General features: G+C 40.0%; 1 protein-coding gene across 2 annotated transcripts in view; it reads left to right on the top strand.

Annotated features, from left to right (window-relative positions):
* Positions 1-24247, top strand: part of LOC114358547 (lethal (2) k01209) — a 46693-nt gene that overhangs the window by 5709 nt on the left and 16737 nt on the right. Inside the window, exons 2-6 of one of the 2 annotated variants that reach the window (XM_028312538.1) lie at positions 17483-17662; positions 19113-19219; positions 20019-20189; positions 22935-23071; positions 24052-24238. In XM_028312538.1, the coding sequence (XP_028168339.1) occupies positions 17483-17662; positions 19113-19219; positions 20019-20189; positions 22935-23071; positions 24052-24238 (782 nt within the window). Of the gene's footprint in view, positions 1-10760; positions 10941-11626; positions 11734-12372; positions 12544-14023; positions 14161-17482; positions 17663-19112; positions 19220-20018; positions 20190-22934; positions 23072-24051; positions 24239-24247 lie in introns of both variants that reach the window. The other variant, XM_028312537.1, reaches the window with a different exon arrangement.

Genomic DNA, 24247 nt, shown 5'->3' with positions numbered 1-24247 from the left:
TTGTACGTAATAATTGTCAAGGAATACGTTTTTAAAATTCATTACTCTGTCGGTTTAGTATTTTGTTAATGGACATGGCGCACAATTTTTGTTGAAGATGCCAAAAAAAACTACAAAAAATTAGAATGAATACTGTATTTTTACTTTTTTGATATCTTTAAAAATGACTGAAATATTCAAGCTCAAAGTGCGCTCTTCCGCTAGGAGCGATTTTCCGCACGGATTTTGAAAATGTGACGTAGTAACATGAAAAGCTGCATGTAAGATATTATCTGTGTACAATGGTTAGAATGGTTAGTAGGGGAGCCGAAGCGGGGATTTCGGGACTTACTAAAGAGTGGCAGACTAACATACAAGGAAATACTTTGTACCTGGTTGAGTACCTCTAAGTATGAATTTTTGATATAAAATATTACAGTAATAAGCTTCTGCAGATATCGCAAATAAATGAGATTCAATGTTCAAAACAATTCAGAAATAAAAACTGTTCAATTCACTCACACATAGGTTAATTATTCACTGCAATAATCACCAACTATCTGAATCGCGGGGTGGGTCATGTCAGGTGGCGGCAGTGGTCTCGAACGTCAATGAGCCAAATCGGTAGAGTTGCCAACTAAAAATCGGTACATATGTACCTAAAATCGGTATATGAAAAAAAAATACAATTTTCAATCAAATTGCTATATTTACCAAAAAAAGTTCACTTATTATTGTAATATAACACCATAAAAATCAACTTATAACCTAAGCTTATAACATAAAAAGAGAAGGTTTAACATAAAAAATAGCGTAGAGATTTGATTGGGCACAAAAAACGGAGATCTTACAAATTAAATTATTTATCATAATGTTTCGGATCGTACCAATATTCTTTGGCCATAGCCGCAGTCATTTTTAAATTAATTTCTAAGTCATAACAATTAGCATCCATGAAAAGTCGTTTTAAATGCAGTAGGTTAGTGATTGACTCAGTAGACAGCCTATTTCTCTGTTTTGTTTTCATTCATTCTTGCTGTAAGTAATTCCCCGTAACATTAAACGTAAATAAAAAGGGTTGCCAGCACAATTTTGTGAAATCGGTAAAAAAATCATTGCATTTCGGTATTTCGGTAAAACGGAGTCCATTTCGGTAGAAATACCGAAAAATCGGTAGGTTCAAGACCACTGGCGGGCGCGGGCGGTATGAGCACAGTATATATATTTATCTACTGTGGTATGAGTCTTAATAAAAATTATCGGGAATTCCCCGTTCAAAGGTAAACGACGGAGTAACCAAGTGACAATGTTGCCAAGTTATAAATTGTAAAATAACCAAAAAAAATCATTGCATTTCGGTATTTCGGTAAAACGGAGTCCATTTCGGTAGAAATACCGAAAAATCGGTAGGTTCGAGACCACTGGCGGGCGCGGGCGGTATGAGCACAGTATATATATTTATCTACTGTGGTATGAGTCTTAATAAAAATTATCGGGAATTCCCCGTTCAAAGGTAAACGACGGAGTAACCAAGTGATAATGTTGCCAAGTTATAAATTGTAAAATAACCAAATATTCGTCAAATATCAAAATACCCAGGTTATATTATCATAAAATGATATTGCTTATTTATGGAATTTGTTACCTGTATACAGAGTTACAGACAGAAAAACCGATTTAAATCCGGGTTTCGATTTTTAAAACCGGTTTTAGAATTCGTCGAAAAAGGGCGGTTTTTCCGATTTTTCGGTTTCCGATTAACCGGTTTTGCATTCCCTAACTATAACCTGCCCAGGAGTACAAAGAATAACTGTACCAAGTTTCGTTAAAATCCGTCGAGTAGTTTTTGTTTCTATAAGGAACATACAGACGGACAGACAGACAGACAGACAGACAAAAATTTTACTGATTGCATTTTTGGCATTTTACTGATTGCAGTATCGATCACTAATCACCACCTGATAGTTATTTTGAAAATATATTTCATGTACAGAATTGACCTCTCTACAGATTTATTATAAGTATAGAAAAAAAAAATCAAATTAACAAAGTTACAATTAAAATTAAAAGTAGAGTAAAATACTTACAGGAAACAAAAGGCCATGAGGATCAGCTTAAGCTGCCTCGAGAGCAAGTCCCGGGCTGCGCTGTTTTTTTAAACCTTGCCAGCTCTCTGAAGGTAACAGTTGAAGCAATTCGAAATGGAAAATATTAGAGAACTAAGCAAAATAATGTAACCTTTTCTAGGATAATTAATTAAACACAGTAAAAAAATAATCAATAGGCGCGTAACTTAAAAGCGCGGAAATACGAAAACAGGTTCTCAAGTGGAGATCACGTCTCAGAAATCGTAGTTACGAGGGCTGCTAGGTCGATGAACCGGCTTCTGGCTATAGCTGGCACTCTGGCAGTAACTGGGTGATATAAGCGGAAAAGCCTTACTCTTTGTTGAAATGAGGAACTGCTAGTGCTTGCAAAAGTTCTAAATTTATTAAGCATATGCCTCCAAATTACCCCTATCGCGCATCGTTGACTGACAGGAGATCTTTCCATTTATCAAGCACTCCAATTATTATTAATATGTCCAATTTTTCAACAACAAAGTAAATTTATCGTTTTTCTTGGATTTTTTCCGCAAAACAAATCAAATACATTCTTAGAAAATCAACATTCGCGTATGACTCAGTGTATGAGACGAGATATACGGTCGGACGTGCATTGCACCCAGTGTGCCAAAAGTGAGTCGTTTAGCCGAAACGACCAAGCGAATATAGATCATTCTAGGAAGCCTTGAGATAATGTACTAAGTCTATTTTTGCGTGCAATAAAAAGAAAATCAGTACCACGTAATGTTTTCATTGCCCTTCGAATCGCACGATCGCGTTTCTTATCGGACAATAAGCTTCGTTTTGTGAAACTAAATGTTTATAATAACCGTCATGTGACTCGATTACTTACTGCAATGATGGAGTAATGTCACAAGAATTCATATTTTATTTATGGGATTTGAAATCTTTAGTTATCATAATTATGTTTTTTTGTAATAAGCCTTTACAAAATTCCCTAATACTTGACAATAAGGTGAGAGGAAGCAGCATTAGTATTATCATAATTTCCCCTCCTTTTCTTCAAAAAAGTTTGTTCGTTCATTCGTTTCAGAGAAAGACGTCCACTGCTGAACAAAGGCCTCCCCCAAGGATGTTCCAAAAAAGTATGTTTAAGTAATAAGCAAAATAGGAGTATGCAAATTCCATGTAATGTCTGTGAAATATTTGACATCATAGTATGTCTACCTAGTTGGGCGTGGAGGAAGGCACGTTGTGTTTGTTTGTGTTCATAGATACGTTATCATTAGGTAAGGTAAGTGCCCCCTACTTCGGTATATTAAGGCTCTTACGACTTTAACATTTTATTTAAAAATAACCAAGCATGATATCAGTATGAAAGCTTTTGTATGCTAAACTTTGGTCTTTTGACAGTAAGTTAATACATAATTTATAGTTATACAGTTTGAACTTTTTTTTATATTAATTTTTCTGCGGACCTCTTGTTTGGATCCTGTTTCGTGACAAAATTTTGCTCTGTTTCTGAGTTCGTGAACTCATGTCCCCTATTTCGGGATAAGGTTTTATGCATCCAGTTAGGATATTTAAATAATGATTAAGGGTTTAATAAATTTAAAAACGATAAAAAAAAATTAGAATAAAATAATTATGTGAAATTGACGATATTGCTTACCTGAAATATTCATAAGAAATAATGTGAGTCTAGTATAACATTTTGATTTGTTAATTTTAATAATATGTGAAAATATTTATATAACCATTAGAAATGTAGGGGGGGGGGGGAAACTTACCCCCTCCCCCTTCGTACCCATAAAATTTTGATTTGTTATTTCTAGCGATATGTGAAAATATTATTATAAAATACCGGAAAACGCATCGTGGGACGAACACATGAAACCACTATTACAAGTTTTATTCAAATGGACGTTCCTTCGCCTTTTTATAAGCTTAAGAAGTTGGAGCGCTAACCTTACGGTGAGAGCAACCTTTGCAAGCCGCACGGCTGTTTTTGGCTCTCTGTGAGTTTGAAGCTTCGTATTGCTCTCATTTTTGGCGCCACAATGTTGGTACTTGGTTTTTTAGATAGCTTAAATAATAGAGTTTTTGTAGTAATGAATAATTTTTATAAATAATATTCCATTTGCTTATTATTTGAGCTAGAAAAAAAACTTACGAACTTACGTACTATCACGAACTAGTAGCCGTTTACCTTACATCAATGATATCATGCGCATCACAATTCGTGTATGCTAGCATAACATCGTCATTTCATAGATCCAACTCTATAAGGGAATCGCGGTAAGAAAAAATATTGAAATAGGCAGATGTTTTTCAGGCAAGAAAAATATATGCGCATAGAAAACGGCAGTGCGCAGAAAAAAAATCTAGATTCTAGACATACCTACGCAAATATTCAGGTGAAAATATTTAGTTTCAAAAAAATATACAAAACTGCCTTTAGGTGAAAATAGTAATTGTTGAAAATGGCGACATGTGCATCGAAAATAATTAAATGAAATTCTTACACAAAATAACAAGGAAAACATGTAGTGATATCATGTGATATAAGGTGATAGTGATTAAGCTATCTGGCAGTTGGAGGAACTCTTCATTGATATAATGATAACATTATCTATTATCAAGTTGCATCGTACTTATCAGTCCATAATAAATCAATCATTAATACTGCTAGGATAGTAACCCAATTGATATTAGGTACACTGGATCCGTGACCCAGTGATTCACATATCGAGAAACCAGTCGCGTTGCGGATTCGAATCCCGCTTGAGCCAAATGTAACAGTGATGAGAACATCACCATGGTACCATCTTAGTTTACGAACAGGTTTTCTATTTATGTTTATCCATGTTTGAACACTTGACAGCAGATCATACTATACTGGTCATCACAAAAATCGGCCCACCTACGTTTTACAGGAAACCTCGTTTCTACTGACACAATCATGGTGCCCTAACAATATTGGTGTTATTTGAAAGCCCAATAAATATCCATAAACAAACATAACATAAAGAAAACATATTTAATTTCTTAATAAATGATTAACATAAATACTTACAATAAATGTGACTTGAAAATAGACCTAACTTTGGGCTCACCTCTGGGATCAATTAGACCCAATTTTTATAGTTATAAAACCAAATAATGATCTCATGTGTCCTCTTTTACAGATGGATAGCGATTAATCCCAACTTAACAGTATTAAAACCATAAAAGTTGGCTCAAGCGTAATTTTTTGAAGAAGTGACTCTGGATCCATCTAAAGACACATTTTTGGGGTAAAAACCTTTCCTTTAATGAAATGAACTTTAGAATTAGGCTTTCAAATGGTGCCAACATTTGTGGGAAGTGGGAATGCATACGTTTCATACGTATGTATTCCCATATTCCCACGTGCTTGTTGCGGGTGGGTCGATTTTTGTGATGACCATTATTGTATATTTATTTTTGTTGAAAAACAACTAAATAAAATGCTCACTAGTGTTTGAAGTAAGTTTGCAAGCAACTGTCCATCTAAGGACTTATAAAAGTAGCAGAAAGGCGCTGGGGGGTTACTCCGAAAAACGTTATCCGAAGTTTCGAATGTTGCCATCCGTCTCACGCAAAGCGAGATGCCAGCATGAGTAATAGTGACAGATAGACCTGAAAATATGTAAACAGCGTTTCAGAGTAGCCCTGTTGGATGCTGGCCGATACCAACCGGTCAGTCTGGCAATTATTCATGGCCTATGTTCAGCAGTGTGGCTGAAATGATGTTGATGAACTTAGCAAGTACCTGTGAATGAGAATTTCTCCATCAACGCTTTTATTTTAGTAATTATATTTATAATAACAAAAGGCGTGAAAATAACATCACGGCGAGAAACAATGCCGAATCCCACTCTGTCGATAAGAGGCATTGTTCGAGGCCAATTAAGGACGCATGCACGCATGCCTTCCTAATGACAACATTCATTTAGGGCTCAGTGTTTGTTTTAATAGAAATAACGAAGATGAGTATGGTTTTAATCATAATCAAGGCCTTATGTTTGCCACAAAAAATCTCAGTAACTGATTTAATTAGAGTATACTTTTAATTTCTTTTTTTTCTTTCTTTTTTTCTTCTTTACTTAGATAGGGAATGATTATTTGTATTTACCCATATCAAAATGATTTTGTGGAGTTCAAAAAAGTAGGTTGATTATGCTCTGAAAGACTCAACGTTTTCCATTCATGTGCTTAACGTAGAAACTGATTCAAATATCTACACGCCGGTATTTTATTAAGGTTCCAAAGATTTCCTTGAACTCATTATCATTATTTGATGTTAGTTCCCAGTTTCCACAAATTAATTTTCCGGCTAGTTTGATGAAGAAACTTCCAAGTCATCATGGAGATTTACATGCTAGTTTGTTTCACCAATGGCCATTTCTTTCAATACTTTAACCTCTTGACCCCTCTAGACGTAACATTCCTGAACACCGGCACTGACTCATTTATATTTCGACCACCCAAGCTACCCACTTGCAAGCCGACTCCGTACGAGCCATTGTTTATCTGAGTAAAGCTGAGGCGACACTAGACGGCTTGGCAGTTAGTCGATAAGGCTGTGACTACACAATGTATTTTTTGTCGAAAGACCTCCAAAATATACTTTAAAATGCGCTAGCTAGTTGATCCTAGATAAAGTGTAATAATAAAAAATAATATTTGTTGCTCAAATACAATCAAATGAGACCAAAGATCAAAACTTAAAAATATTATTGTAATAACGGCCGCTACCAGACTACCAGCCGAGCAATATGGAAATCTTTGGGAGAGGCCTATGTTCAGCAGTGGACGTCCTGTGGCTGAAATGTTGATGATGAAGAAAATTCTAAAAACAAAATCCAATTTTTCCACACTAAAACTGATCGGCTCGTTTGGCTGTAATAATCGTGTTTATTCGATGTCTTGAGCCATTTTGTCTCTAAATAAGGTACAGACGAAGCAAATCAAAGTAAATATTGTGGCATCTTGTGTAATTAATAGGTGCGAGCTTGCAACAAACACGTTCTTCTTTTCCCTTAGCCCTTTTTCCCATTATTTGGGGTCGGCTCTCCATGTTCTGAGGCGCTAGGACTGTCTGTCCTGGGTTGTCGAAATATTTATCTGAGCACGCTCTAAGTCCTTGGCCACCGTAGACCGCCAGGTCGCCAGTGGGTGTCCTCTACCATTCTTACAAAACCTTTCTTATTATTTGCAACATGTTTTTTTTTTTTAAGTTTAATTTCCTTGTAGTTGTTGTTCGTCGTCTGCTCCCATGTGTTCTTCAGACTGTGCCACGGAGGTCACTGTAGTGTAAACATGGCTTATACCCATGTGGGAACGCACGATGCTCTGTTGGGAATATAAAACCCACCTATTAACAAACTATATGATATGCCTACATAACTCTTGTGTTTCTTTGAACGGTAAATCTATAGTAAAATTATTTGAAGGACAAAAGGATTAATAAAAAGAAAACTTACCATCAGGTGAGATACAGGCCAAGAGCTTCCTCGTTGTGGATAAAAAAAAACTACTAAAAAGACATTATAATAAAAACTAAATAAACGCCAAGTAATGGCAATTGGTTTGATTTGTAAACAGGAAAATACCTAATTTTCATGTTGAGGAAAACTGATGCTTAGTCTTACTGGCATACCTACATCATATAATAACTTTTAGCGTATTTTATAGAAGATAAAAATTATGTAAAACGAAGTCACATACATAAGCAGATCCATGGCCGAAAATTTTCCAAAGAAAAAAAACTACGTTGTCAGTTAAATTCTTTATCTAATTAGTTCTGCTTAAAAGCAGTTTTAATACAGTCGCCGGCTCATCAAGACTATACATTTTTGTTCCAAAATCACACCTATTAGAACTAACATAAGATTGTACTGTGTAAAACTGTATGTGCCGTCATCCGTACAAAAATATCTGCGTACGAGTCGTATTATGAGTCCATTCATCCTGTACTTGTAGTGTTGACTACTTATAGCTCTATCGATATAAATACGCTTATCAACGATAGTAAACACTGAAGATAAAAAAAAAGTTTTAGTTAATTGTTTATTAACATAACATTTATGAAGATGCCATTAATTATTGAGTATTAAAAAGATAACCAAATATACTGGTCATCACAAAAATCGGCCCACCTACGTTTTACAGAAAAACTCGTTTCTACTGACACAATCATGGTGTTATTTGAAAGCCCAATAAATATCCTTAAAGAAAAACACATTTAATTTCTCAATAAACGATTAACATATAGGACCAGGGATGGCGAACCAATGGCACGCGCCACAATATTGAGGGCACGCCACCAATCATAAAATTCACTATAAAATAAAATAGTAAAAGTCGTCCATTAGTGCCACTGTAAAGTAAGGCTGTGGTAAGGCCTTGTCACTCGCCAGTGGCGCCACTTGTACTATACTCCTCATTGATAGCATTAGGTGTTATTTGATGGCACGTCTATGACTACATCAAACATTTTTTTCTGAAAAGTGGCACTTGAGATATAAAGGTTCGCCATCCCTGACATATACAATAAATGTGACTTGAAAAAAGATCTCACTTTGGGCTCACCTCTGGGATCAATTAGACCAATTTTTATGGTTATAAAACCAAATATTGATCTCACGTGTCCTCTTTAACAGATTGATAGCGATTAATCCCAACTTAACAGTTTTATAGCCATAAAAGTTGGCTCAAGCGTAACTACCTATTTTTTGAAGAAGTGACTCTGGATTCTTCTACAGACACATTTTTGGGGTAAAAACTTTTCCTTTAATGAAATGAAGTTTAGAACTAGGCTTTTAAATGGTGCCAATATTAGTGGGAAGTGGGGATGCATACGTTTGAAAGTGCTTGTCGCGGGAGAGTCGACTTTTATGATGACCAGTTTATTTTACCTAATTACCGACTGAAGATAAAACTTAAAAAAAACTTATGAAATATCTCGATAAAAGTTTTAATTATAATAAAAATAGAAAGCTACACTAGCATTAAAATAGCAAGTTATCGATAAGAAATTGTCGATACTGAAACAACACTAATGCTTGCTATTTCAGCCATTGTAAACAGTCTGAGTTGGCAATTAGCTGAATTCGCTACTTTAGTATTTTTTTGTTCTAAGGGCAACACTCCCAATTAGTTCGAATACAAGAATTCTTACGTCACATGCATGTAAAAGGATTTAATACAATAGATAATAATAAAGGCTAGTTCTGGAGTGGAGACCACGTACCGGAAAGCGCAGCGTAGGACGTCCACCCACAAGGTGGACCGACGACCTCATAAAAGTAATAGGAAGGCGCTGGATGGCAGGCCGCCACCAACCGGTCATTGTGGAAATCATTGGGGGAGGCCTATGTTCAGCAGTGGACGTCCTATGGCTGAAATTGTGATAGTGAATTTGTGGTTCCAATATTTAAAAAAAATACATACAGCCGAACATATATAGTTCCAAAATACTGAACTGTCCTATGCATGACATTGACAGTGGGGCGCCACCGTCAATACCGGAACGCTGATTCCGATTTTTGCCATGTTGGAAACCATATAGTTGAACGATGGTAGCGCCCCCCTGTCATTGAGTTTGGTGGGACAGTTCAGCGTGGGTCATCTATAATCTTCTCCTTTTTTGAAGTCTGAAACCTTTTATATTTTTTTATTAAGCAAAGAACCATTTTGTGGCCAGCATGTAAGATATGGCATTGCGCAGTCATTACGTTCTGTCACGTCAGCAAACATCGCCGGAGCCGTTAATTGATCTCGTTCTAACAATCGGGTGACATTGAACGAGTGATGACAGGGCTGCCAAATGGGCATTTTATATTATAAAAATAATTTCAGGAGGAATAAGCATTTGTACTCCAATGAGGCTGGTTTAAATTTAGAGGACGAAATAAATTGTTTTCATATTCGTACAAAGTTTTTGTTGATAATTTTGATCATAATCGATATTAGGTAGATATTACGTTATTTTCAGTATTGTGGGCATGGTAAATTGCAATTTAAATACATAACTCGTACTAATACATACTATAAAGACTGAATTTACTTATTAACCACATTTATTAGCAAACTTGAACATTAAAACATTTTGCATTGATATACGCGCGAAAATACCGAAAGTCAAGTGACAGATCGTAGTGAAGTGCACGAGTCATCGATTGAATAGTGATGGAATGCGTAGATTCGATTTAACCCGCTAACAATACACACACATTAGACCATTCATAGAGCTTATGCTAGAGTTTAATATGCGCCAGAGTGACCTTTGAAGTGCATTGGCTTTTACAATCTACCAAACCACTTTAGTATAAAATAATAATTATTTAGTAATGTTGCCAACCCTATAAATTTTTCCTAGATCATACCCAGACACCGTGACTGACGATCGCAAATAGCAAATACTCGTACTTACTCAATGTTATTAATTTTGGCCACTCGACAATTTGATTGATTGTCTAACTAGCTAACTAGTTAGACACGGAATGAACTCGTGCTCGGAGTTAAGTTTCTATTAAGAGTATGAATTTTTAGATCGTTTAATAACGACAATACGAGTAAGAAATTTCTAATTTTCAAAAAAAATACCTACATTACATTTTAATATGATTCTTTTTAGTGATTAAGCTGAAGGGGATATTAAAAAACTAATGGCTAATTCGTTGCTTCCAGGCTCGAACATCCTAAAGTCGCCTCGAGCGCGGCGCGTGCGCACCACATCAATGTCGCAGCCCAACAAACGCACCACAGCGGAGAGCATTCTGCATGCTGATCGCCGCACCATCTACACCGCCGGCCGCCCGCCCTGGTACAACTGCACCGGCGGACAAGAGGTCGAGCCCTTCCTCATCGGTGAGACATACTTATTAACCCATTTCAAGAAAGAGGTCAATCGTCGAATCCAACTCTGCTGGGCAGCCCTTGAGAAACTACAACATCTTATCGTCCAAAATACCTCGGTGCCTTTTAAGGCGAAAGTCTATAGTCAGTTGGCTCCGAAACGTGGCCTCTCACTGTAAGCCTCATGAAGAAAGGCTATGCTCGGTGTTTCTTTACGAGATCAAATAAGAAAACAGAAACGAGGAGATTCGTAAACGAACTAAAGTCGCTGACATAATCCGATGGATTAGCAATTTGAAGTGGCAATTGGCAGAGCACATAGAGCTCGCAGATCTGACAGCCGATGGGGTAACAAGGTTCTGGAGTGGAGGCCACATGCCACAAGCGCAGCGTAGGACGTCCACCCAAGGTGGACGTTCTCATAAAGGTAGCAGGAAGGCGCTGGATGCAGGCGACCAACCGGTCATTATGGAAATCATTGGGGGAGGCCTATGTTCAGCAGTGGACGTCCTGTGGCTGAAATGATGATGATAACCGAGTGAGAAATCATCATCAAAGCGGTAGAAGTCGCCCCCACCCACCGCACCATTTACCCCGCCGGCGTTATAGGTCCATGCCTGACGTAAAAAAATAGTTTAATTAGCCATATAACACAGATTACCACAGAGCGTTGATTTTCAGGTTGTTTTTGTTCGAAGGTATTTGCGGCGCGAGCGCGTCGGGCAAGACCACGGTCGCCGCCAAGATCATAGAATCTCTCAACATACCCTGGGTCACTATCGTCAGTATGGACTCCTTTTATAAGGTACGTCAAGGAAAAGCAAAGCATACTTCCTATGTATGACACAAACTGAAAGATTTGCCACACTGGATGCGGTCTGCGGTCAGGACAAAATTAACGCAGCTCGCTCATGTATTAATTTGCATCGCATTTTGTATTGATGCGATCGGACCGTGCAACGAACGCATCCAGTGTGTTCTTTAACCAAATTTTTGTGTAGCCAGGGTGATCAGATCACATGTGCTAGTTTTTTATTTTTTTATTAAGGCATACCAATCAATAACATGGTTTTGTGAAGTTATTTTTAACCTCTGCTACAACTCCACGATAGAAGAAAATTTGACAAGCAAAAATGTATTGGCTTTACTTACAACCCAATCGAGAATAATGCGACTCCCTACACCTTCCCGCGTGACCCCCGTCCGTACCAGAGCGTCGATGTGACGTCACGCGCAGTTTAGTTGACCGGGTTGTATGTGCCTAGGTCGCACTTTTTAAATATCTTGTAAATTATTTCTGTAATAAACAAAACTGATAAACTTATAAAATCATTACCGCCACTCAGCATCAGCCAATATGTTGCCCCAAAATGGTGTTTCGGCAAAAAATATTTAGTTTAACTTAACAACAATTTAAATTTTAACCTTATCCCCACCTCCTAAGGTCCTCAACGAGAAGCAGCATCAGCAAGCGACCCGCAATGAATACAACTTCGACCACCCGGACGCGTTCGACATGGAACTCCTTATCAGTGTGCTACAGAGACTTCGAGAAGGGAAGAAAGTGGAGGTGCCCATCTATAACTACGTCACGCATTCGAGGGAAAACCGCACGGTGAGTTGGTATGCTGCGAATTTGAATCTTATCCCCCTTATCTAAGGTCCTACACGAGAATCAGCACCAGCGTTCTATATTCTGGTCACCGAGCACGCAGAATTTCGTCCAATGACCCCAAGCTACCCATCCTTATCGCTCGCGCGTAATTATATCGCTGTCGCGACTGTGCGACGAGCGCCTGCAGTGAGTGTGCGAGCGCGACAGCAACATAATTAGAATTACACGCGAGCGATAAGGATGGGTAGCTTGGGGTCATTGGACAAAATTCTACGTGCTCGGAGACTGCACTTTACACGGAGCTCCTGATCAGTATATAACGAGACTGCGGGAAGGCAAGAAAGTGGAGGTGCCCATCTATAACTACGTCCCACACTCCAGGGAGAACCGCACGGTGAGTTGGTATGGTGCAAATTTGAACCTTATCCCCCTCAACTAAGATCCTGAACGGCGTGGTACAGAGACTGCGGGAAAGGAATAAGGTGGAGGTCCCTCCAGGGAAAACCGCACAGTGAGTTGGGATGGTGCGAATTATCTTCTGTCTGTGATTTTTCCGTACATAAAAAAAATCCTCGGGTATTTTACACAGCACCATCTAGTCCCAAAATAAATGACCACTAGTTCCAGTACTGACATTATTTATTTATTTATTTCACCAGAAAAATGATACCCTGTCCTTGTTTCAGAAGTAAAAATATGTCAGACAGAGACACTATAGCATTTTTGTATACATAGATGGTAAATGATTTGCAAAACATATCACCAACTTCTGGCAACAAGAAAGAAAAAAATTGACTGATCGACTGAGTTTCTTCCCACCACTATGGTGGCGTTAGAAGAATATTTATAATTTCGAAACACGAATCGACAATCCGACACTGACATCGTTTAGCTATTACAGTAGAACGCCGATTATCCGAACGCCGATTAACCGAATCGCCAATTATCCGAATCAGTCCTAAGCGTAATATAAAAAATTAAAACCAAGTAATTTTGATTTGCTTTTTTGGTACTCAGATATTTTCAACTAAGCGTTATTGTAGCAGTTCTGCAATAACCCTAAGTAGAAATATATCTGTTTGTTAAACTTATTAAAGTTTATTCTATGTGTGACAGTACGTTTTTCTCTATTACCAGTCTATGTCCGATTATCCGAATCGACCCCGGTCCCAATTAATTCGGATAATCGGCGTTCTATTGTATCGAGCTAACTGTATGTACTAGTGCTCTGAAAAAAGTCTAACTAACCTATTAATTAACGACTAGCGGCCGCCCGCGACTTCGTACGCGTGAATCCCGTTTTTCCCGCTAATTCCCGTTCCCGTGGGAATTTCGGGAATTCCTTTCTTAGTGCACCTCTACGGTACCCAAGCTACGTCCCTTCCAAATTTCAAGTGCCTACGTTTAGCCATTTAGGCTGTGCGTTGATCTGTCAGTCAGTCAGTCAGTTTCTCCTTTTATATATTTAGATTTGTTTCAGAAAACCATGTATGGCGCGAACGTGATCATCTTCGAGGGTATCCTGGCGTTCTACAACGCTGAAGTCAACAGCATGCTGGACATGAAGGTGTTTGTCGACACCGACGCAGATATTCGCCTCGCAAGGAGATTGAGGAGGTAAGCAACCAAACTATCTAATACTATTTATATCCATGTTCACTTACGTTATGCTGTTTGGTCACCTGCCATCCGCTTTGCACTGGAGGCGTAGTGTGTACATCAAACGTCGTTACTAGTGAGCGCGTAAAAAATTACATTCAATGTATGAAGGATTGTACAGCGCCCCTAGCGGAAACCTTCAAGAACTAAAATGTTCATATATTTTTTTAACGCGCTCACTAGTGAGGACGTATGATGTAAACTGACACTTAGCCCTCTGAAGGGAAGTTGAACCCTAACTTCGAACTCCTCCTATGTTCTTCTGATTAAATTTGTTGCGGGTCCAATGACAGCTTAACTTTCCCACGGGATAAACTTGGCCTTCACTGGTTGAGTTTTTGTCGGCGGTCAAGGTGTAGATCCTGGCTGCACAGGAGTTGCAGCGTGGAAACGAGAGGTAGGAAAAGTCCCGGTACGTTATGCTAGTCATAAATTTCAAAATGTTTGCAAAGATGCCATAAGTGACGGAAACTATTTGCAAATATTTTTGCAAATTATTTTTGGGCAAAGTTGTTCAAGTCCTATTGCGATAGATTGTACTCATTTAAAGATTGTCGCCCATTATGTGTGCTAAATATCGACGTCACACGGACGCGTAGCTGATAGCAAGAGCATAGAAGAGAGTTCTTGTGGCACATCTGCCCTCCTAGACAAGTTGCACTTTTTAATCGAATCGAAAATCGAATCCGTCAAAACTCCAAACAAAAAAGGGCCTTTCGGACATTTCGACTGGTTTGCGATTATAATGTGCACTTTGTCTAGCTAGATCCACTGGTCTTGTCACACCTCGCCTCTGATAGCAATCACACAGCAGTGAGNGCTAAATATCGAAATGATCCTCATTGTCAGGGAGGTAGTTTAGAGCCAGGAGAAGGACATAGGATACTTTTTATCCCGTTCGAAATAAAAAAAGTCTGCTTATTTATTGACATTAAGGCGGAACAAAGTTCGCCGGGTCAGCTAGTGTTTAATAATAACATAACATTATTGAAGATGCCATTAATTGTTCAGTATTAAAAAGATAACCAAAGAACTATTTTACCTAGTTACGGACTGAAACATAAAAAACTTATGAATATTTCGATAAAAGTTTTTATAGGTAATAGAAAATAAATTAAAGCTACGTAGCATTAAAGTAGCAAGTTATCGATAAGAAATCATCGCCACTGAACACTAATGCTTGCTATTTCAGCCATTGTAAACAGTCTGAGTTGGCAATTAGATGAATTCGCTACTTTAGTATTTTTTTGTTCTAAGGGCAACACTCCCAATTAGTTCGAATACAAGAATACGACACGTGCATGTAAAAGATTTAATACAATTGATAATAAAGGCTGTAAAATTTAATGACAAGGAAGGTCATTTATACAGGGTGTTTTTTAAATGTTCATACAAAATAAAATTTATAAAATCAGATTTGTATGAAAATTAAAATAATTACAATGATGATATCAATTTTCTGACTTCACCATACCATTTATATGCATATGTTAACATGGGCTAGTGTCGGCTCATAATATACCTACCCATTTACCTAACACCCTGCAGAACGAGCAAAATTACACCTGAAATATTATGAACCAGAATTATATCAGAAAAATAGCCTCCCATGTCTCCCGAAAATCAGCGATTTCAGACGATCCTGAAATAATTAAATTAAATTAAAAATTGTTTATTGAAATAAAGTTTTATACAATATTTGTGCGGAGGCTTCCCAGTAAGTAATCTGAGATACTTGTGCTGGGAATGTCTCTCATCTTTCCACACGGTAAACAACAACGGCGTCCTTTATAACATAATTTTTAGGTAGTTCCATAGGCCAGTAGAATTAAACACAAAAATTGATTAAATCGGAAATAATTCCTACAAAAGTTTTTTTCTTTAATGGCTTCATTGGTTGCCCATTAAGACTCTCCTAGGTTTTCGACTTCGACGGAGTTGTGCTTAAGTGGTGGGGGCCCCCGAAAGGGGCGTTTTTTCGGTTTTCCGGTTATACCGCGTAAAGGACTTACCCTTACCTTGATAGGGTAAGTCCTTTACGCGGTATAACCGGAAAACCGAAAAAACGCCCCTTTCGGGGGCCCCCACCACTTAAGCACAACTCCGTCGAAGTCGAAAACTTAGGAGAGTCTTAATGGGCAACCAATGAAGCCATTAAAACAATAAATTCTTTTGTAGGAATTATTTCCGATTTAAAAGCTAATTCTACTGGACTACCAACAGTTTTACAAACATTTTACCTTTTTTATTTATTTTTTCTTTAAATGCTGAACCATTTTGTGGCCAGGATGTAAGATATGGCATTGCGCAGTCATTACCTTCTGTCACGTCAGCAAACATCGCCGGAACCGTTAATTGATCTCGTTCAAACAATCGGGTGACATTGAACAAGTGATGCCAGGGCTGCCAAATGGTCATTTTATATTATAAAAATAATTTCAGGAGGAATAAGCATTTGTACTCCAATGAGGCTGGTTTAAATTTAGAGGACGAAATAAATTGTTTTCATATTCGTACAAAGTTTTTGTTGATAATTTTGATCATAATCGATATTAGGTAGATATTACGTTATTTTCAGTATTGTGGGCATGGTAAATTGCAATTTAAATACATAACTCGTACTAATACATACACACACATTAGACCATTCATAGAGCTTATGCTAGAGTTTAATATGCGCCAGAGTGACCTTTGAAGCAGTGCCGTAACTAGCCTTTTATGCGCCCGGTGCGAGAAATATAAAAAAAATGTAACCTTTTTGAATAAAAAGTAACCTTCTACGGGGGGGGGGGGGTGCAGAGCGTGCATGAAACAAAACTAGATACTGGTCTGGTCATTTCTGCGCCCCTCCAGGGTCTGCGCCCTGTGCCTGGGCACCGCTGGCACCGCCCTAGTTACGGCACTGCTTTGAAGTGCATTGGCTTTTACAATCTACCAAACCACTTTAGTATAAAATAATAATTATTTAGTAATGTTGCCAACCCTATAATTTTTTCCTAGATCATACCCAGACACCGTGACTGACGATCGCAAATAGCAAATACTCGTACTTAACTCAATGTTATTAATTTTGGCCACTCAACAATTTGATTGTCTAACTAGCTAACTAGTTAGACACGGAATGAACTCGTGCTCGGAGTTAAGTTTCTATTTCTTCTTCTTTTCAACACTCAAATTAATTTATAAAAAATGTTACCTACATTACATTTACATTTGAATCTTTTTAGTGATTAAGCTGAAGGGGATATTAAAAAACTGACGGCTAATTCGTTGGTTCCAGGCTCGAACATCCTAAAGTCGCCTCGAGCGCGGCGCGTGCGCACCACGTCGATGTCGCAGCCCAACAAGCGCACCACAGCGGAGAGCATTCTGCATGCTGATCGCCGCACCATCTACACCGCCGGTCGCCCGCCCTGGTACAACTGCACCGGCGGACAAGAGGTCGAGCCCTTCCTCATCGGTGAGTCATACAAACTTAGTAACCCATTTCAAGAAAGAGGTCAATCGTCGAATCCAACTCTGCTGGGCAGCCCTTGAGAAACTACAACATCTTATCGTCCAAAATACCTCAGTGCCTTTTAAGGCGAAAGTCTATAATCAGTTGGCTCCGAAACGTGGCCTCTCACTATAAGCCTCATGAAGAAAGGCTATGCTCGGTGTTTCTTTACGAGATCAAATCAGAAACGAGGAGATTCGTAAACGAACTAAAGTCGCTGTCATAACCCGATGGATTAGCAATCTAAAGTGGCAATTGGCAAAGCACATAGAGCTCGCAGATCTGACAGCCGATGGGGCAACAAGGTTCTGGAGTGGAGGCCACATGCTGGAAAGCGCAGCGTAGGACGTCCACCCAAGGTGGCGACCAACCGGTCATTATGGAAATCATTGGGGGAGGCCTATGTTCAGCAGTGGATGTCCTCCGCCGAACCATCTACACCGTCGCCCGCCCGCCCTGGTACAACTGCACCGGCGGGCAGGAGGTTGAACCCTTCCTCATCGGTGAGACCACTATTTACATCATCGAAAACAGATTTAGCTCTGTCTATTTTTAAAGTTTTATCAGCAAAGTAACTACATCACAAAGATGTTCGGTAAAGTAAGGCAGGTCATTTACATAGATTAAAAATAAAGGAGGTCCTAATATACAGCCCTGGGGCACGCGCGTACGTAATGGGACTCCAGACGAATCGGCTCGATTGACATTAACTTTTTGCATCCTGCCTGTAAGGTACAGATTGATCTGAGACACACGCTGCCCTAAAAATTCCTAAAATCAAGTGGCAGTGGACGGGGCACATAGCTCGTAGAGCTGATGGCCGCTGGGGCAGAAAAGTTTTTGAGTGACGACCACGGGCTGAAAGACGTAGTGTAGGCAAGCTCCCCGACCGAAGATCTGGTGAAGGTCGTGAGGAGACCCTGGATGCGAGCAGCGCAGGGCCGGTCGTTATGGAAGTCCTTGGGGGAGGCCTTTGTCTAGCAGTCGACGTCATATGGCGGCAACGAACGAACGAATGCCGTAAAAAACAAACGTTACTGAATCCAGAAACATTACATTGTGTATAGTCTGGTCTGTGAGCACGTAGAATTGTGTCCAATGACCCCGAGCTCCCTATCCTTGTCGCTCGCGCGTAATTATGTTGCTGTTGCGCTCGCACACTCACTGCGGGCGCCCGTCGCACAGTCGCGACAGCAATATAATTACGCGCGAGCGATAACGATGGGTAGCTTGGGGTCATTGGACAAAATTCTACATGCTCGCAGACCAGGCTTTAGTGCCTACTACTCTCCTTACTATAATCAGCCATCTAAAACATACTATCAGATTAAGAAACCAAGGTTTATAGAATAAGCGACAAGCGTACCTATTACCAATAACAGAGCGTTGATTTTCAGGTTGTTTTTGTTCGAAGGTATTTGCGGCGCGAGCGCGTCGGGCAAGACCACGGTCGCCGCCAAGATCATAGAATCTCTCAACATACCCTGGGTCACTATCGTCAGTATGGACTCCTTTTATAAGGTACGTCAAGGAAAAGCAAAGCATACTTCCTATGTATGACACAAACTGAAGGATTTGCCACGCTGGATGCGGTCTGCGGTCAGGTCAAAGTGAATGCAGCTCGCCTCGTGTACGAACAACAGGTTTTTGTACATTTTGTATTACATTTTGTATTGATGTGATCTGACCGTGCAAAGAACGCATCCAGTGTCCAGTGGCGGCGTAGCATGGGTTGGCACCCGGGGCGATACCCCCCCTCCCCCCGTCACAAGTCCCATGGCACCCCCTGGTATCCCCCAGGATTTTGGGGTTACCTACCGATTCGAAGATTGAAAGCCAATCGCACCCCCCACCCCCCCGTATCATGACATAGACCGCAGATTTGCCATGCAGATGCGCCAGTGAGTACTAATCTGCGCGACTTGTGTCACCCCCTGATGCTTGGCACCCGGGGCGGACCGCCCCCACCGCCCCCCCCTTACGCCGCTACTGCCAGTGTCTCCTTTATACAAACTGGTGTAGCCATGTGCCTATATGGTTTTGTGAAGTTTGACGCAAAAGTTATTTTAACCTCTGTTGCAACTCTTATGATATAAGAAGATAAACATTTTACATGAAAATGTTTACTGAAAACGCCTCTCGTATGGCTCTCATATAGAACTTTTAACTCTACACCTAAGTAAAAATACATAAATGTGGCATAGTCGTTTCGCTGTTATCACATGGTGAAAGTAACGAAACGGCCAAACCACCTATTTTGATTTTATTTTTGAGGAACTTAATAACAATTTGAAATTTAACCTTATCCCCCTCACCCAAGGTCCTCAACGAGAAGCAGCATCAGCAAGCGACCCGCAATGAATACAACTTCGACCACCCGGACGCGTTCGACATGGAACTCCTCATCAGTGTACTACAGAGACTTCGAGAAGGGAAGAAAGTGGAGGTGCCCATCTATAACTACGTCACGCATTCGAGGGAAAACCGCACGGTGAGTTGGTATGCTGCGAATTTGAATCTTATCCCCCTTATCTAAGGTCCTACACGAGAATCAGCACCAGCGTTCTATATTCTGGTCACCGAGCACGCAGAATTTCGTCCAATGACCCCAAGCTACCCATCCTTATCGCTCGCGCGTAATTATATCGCTGTCGCGACTGTGCGACGGGCGCCCGCAGTGAGTGTGCGAGCGCGACAGCAACATAATTACACGCGAGCGATAAGGATGGGTAGCTTGGGGTCATTGGACAAAATTCTACGTGCTCGGAGACCGGGCTTTACACGGGAGCTCCTGATCAGTGTGCTACAGAGACTTAGAGAAGGGAAGAAAGTGGAGGTGCCCATCTATAACTACGTCACGCATTCGAGGGAAAACCGCACGGTGAGTTGGTATGCTGCGAATTTGAACCTTATCCCCCTCATCTAAGATCCTAAACAGCGTGGTACATAGACTGCGGGAAGGCAAGAAGGTGGAAGTCCCCATCTATAACTGTGTCACGCATTCTAACGAGAACCGAAAGGTGAGTTGGTATGGTGCGAATTTGAACCTTATCCCCCTCAACTAAGATCCTAAACGAGAATCAGCACCAGCGTTCAAATGGAACTGCTCATAAGCGTGCTACAGAGGCTACAGGGACGGAAGAAAGTCGAGGTGCCCATCTACAACTACGTCACACACTCCAGGGAGAACCGCACGGTGAGTTGGTATGGTGCGAACTTGAACCTTATCCCCCTCAACTAAGGTCCTCAACGAGAATCAGCACCAGCGTCCGATATGGAACAGTTGCTGCAGAGACTTCGGGAAGGGAAGAAGGTGGATGTGCCCCATCTATAAATGTGCGTGCGGTGCGAATTTGAATCTTATCCCCCTCATCTAAGGTCCTAAACAAGAAGCAGCTTCGACCACTTGGACGCATTCGACATGAAACTCCTTATTATTCTGCAAAGAAGGTGGAGATGCCCATCTATAACTACGTCACGCACTCGAGGGAAAACCGCACGGTGAGTTGGTATGGTACGAATTTGAATCTTATCCCCACCATGTAAGGTCGTAAACAAGAAGCAGCTTCTACCCGGACAGAGGTCTCCATCTATAACTATGTCACGCACTCTAAGGATAACCGAACGGTGAGTTGGTATGCCGCGAATTTGAACCTTATTCCTCTCCACTAAGGTCCTAAACAAGAAGCAGCACCATCGTTCCACATGGAACTCCTCATCAGCGTGCTACAGAGACTTCGGGAAGGGAAGAAAGTGGAGGTGCCCATCTATAACTACGTCACGCACTCCAGGGAAAACCGCACGGTGAGTTGGTATGCTGCGAACTTGAACCTTATCCCCCTCAACTAAGATCCTGAACGGCGTGGTACAGAGACTGCGGGAAAGGAATAAGGTGGAGGTCCCTCCAGGGAAAACCGCACAGTGAGTTGGGATGGTGCGAATTATCTTCTGTCTGTGATTTTTCCGTACATAAAAAAAATCCTCGGGTAAACACAGCACCATCTAGTCCCAAAATAAATGACCACTAATTCCAGTACTGACATTATTTATTTATTTATTTCACCAAATTCCGTAACAGAAAAATGATACCCTGTCCTTGTTTCAAAAGTAAAAATAAATGTCAGACAGTCACTATTCGCTGGGTGCGAAGTACTAGGTGGGGGTAACATAATATATCGCAGCGCTCATGGTGGTCAAAAATAGAAATAATGTAAGCTCTGTCATCAGATGTATCTGTCAATGGCAAAGCGATTCTACATAATACATTTTAATATCATTAATTAATCGCATGAAAAGGGTCCTACTGGGAACTTAAATAAAAGAGTGGACTGTATTTCGATAGGGCTGGTTTAATAGCCGTTTACAATTTGGAAATAACTAGACTATACAACGTGGTAGTACAAAAATGAGTCACAGTAGTTGTTGTGCACAAATGTTTGCCTTATGATGAGGGCGTGAATTATTGAACTCTGCCCTTGTTTTGTTCTCAATTCTTCTACATCTCGGACTTGTCCAGCCAATACCAACAACTTTCCTTTAAATACGGTTTGTGGTTGGAATTTGATATTGTAACACTCACAAATCAGGTCTTCAAAACAATACTCATTTAGATCTGAAAACGATATTTAATTTATTACTAGCGATACAGGAACATTTAAATACATTTACTGTTATATAATGAAACCGTTAAAGTAGCTTTTTCTTTTTGTTTTACTGTAAAACTACAACTATAAATAAAGTAAACAAACCCTGACACAATCAAAATTAAACACACTTTTCGGACTTACCTCATTTGATTTGAATGACCAAAATGATTTCAAAACCTTTTTTCCACCCAAATCGTGGTATCACAACAATTTATTAGTCGAAAATATTTGTTATTTTTTCATTTCGATATTTTTTCACAAATATACGACCTAAATGTCAATGTGACAGAGCCCACAAAGTTGTGGACGCTAGTTGGCGCTGTAATCGTGCACAGAGCCAATAGCATTTTTGTATAGATGGTAAATGATTTGCATAACATATCACCAATTTCTGGCAACAAGAAAGAAAAAAATTGACTGATCGACTGAGTTTCTTCCCACCACTATGGTGGCGTTAGAAGAATATTTATAATTTCGAAACACGAATCGACAATCCGACACTGACATCGTTTAGCTATTATCGAGCTAACTGTATGTACTAGTGCTCTGAAAAAAGTCTAACTAACCTATTAATTAACGATTTGTTTCAGAAAACCATGTATGGCGCGAACGTGATCATCTTCGAGGGTATTCTTGCGTTCTACAACGCTGAAGTCAACAGCATGCTGGATATGAAGGTGTTCGTCGACACCGACGCAGACATCCGCCTCGCAAGGAGATTGAGGAGGTAAGCAACCAAACTATCTAATACTATTCGTTTGGTGTAGTGGTTCAGAACGGACTACTATGCCGAGAGGTCCCGGGTTCGTTTCCCGGCCGGGCAGAAATTGAAATGATGAATTTTAATTTCTGTGACGGGTCTGGGTGTGACTATGTATAATATTTATGTATTTAAAAAAAAAAGTATATAAGTAGTATATCCGTTAAGCTAGCACCCATAACACAAGCATTAAGTTGCTTACTTTGGGGCTAGCTGGCGCTGTGTGAAATTGTCCAAAGATTTATTTATTATTTATTATTATTATTATTCATTTCCACATTCACTTAGGCCCGGTTTCCACCAAAGCGGAGCGGAGAAGTGTGTTGATTAACCAATCAGATTTCATTATTTCCACTTCTCGTCTCCGCTTCGCACAGCTCCGCTCCGCGCCGCGCCGCCGTCTCCGTCAAATTCTATAGAGAAATTTGACGGCCCGACACTTCTCCGCTCCGCTTTGGTGGAAAACGGGTCTTACGTTATGCCAGTCATAATTATCAAATTGTTTGCAAAGATGCACAAGTGTCGGCACCATATGCAAAATATTTAGGCAAAATTGACCAAGAGTTCTATTGCGATAGATTGTACTCATTAACAACACTTGTCACCATTAATTTACGTGCACTATCTTTACAAAAATGTTTGCGTAACGTGTTCGTTCGTTCGTTTCAGCCAAATGACGTCCACTGCTGGACAAAGGCCTCCCCCAAGGTTTTCCAAATTACGTGTGTACCTAAAGGAAATTGTAATTGCAGGGGGAAATTTTCTGAAAACATTAAAGGAGTTATAAATATATAAAAAAAATCCTTGCGGCACATTTGGTGTTCTCACACCTCACCCCTGATAGCAATCACAAAGCAGTGAGCAATATTTTAACTTCGAACAGCCTGTCCATTGTTACTTAGAAGTTTACGTTCAGTGCATATTGTATAGAAAGCTCTCTATTCCAGAGACATAGTGCAGCGCGGGCGCGAGTTGGAAGGCGTATTGAAGCAGTACATGACATATGTCAAGCCTGCCTACCAGAGTTACATCGCTCCTTGTATGGCGCACGCGGACATTATAGTACCAAGAGGAGGAGAGAACAAAGTCGCCATACAGCTCATCGTGCAACACGTACACAAGCAGTTACAGCTGGTGAGTGCC

Source organism: Ostrinia furnacalis, unplaced genomic scaffold, assembly GCF_004193835.3.
Source record: "Ostrinia furnacalis isolate ACB-3 unplaced genomic scaffold, ASM419383v2 OfSCF3982, whole genome shotgun sequence".
Classification (NCBI taxonomy): domain Eukaryota; kingdom Metazoa; phylum Arthropoda; class Insecta; order Lepidoptera; family Crambidae; genus Ostrinia; species Ostrinia furnacalis.
This window is presented reverse-complemented; position numbering and strand designations above follow the sequence as displayed.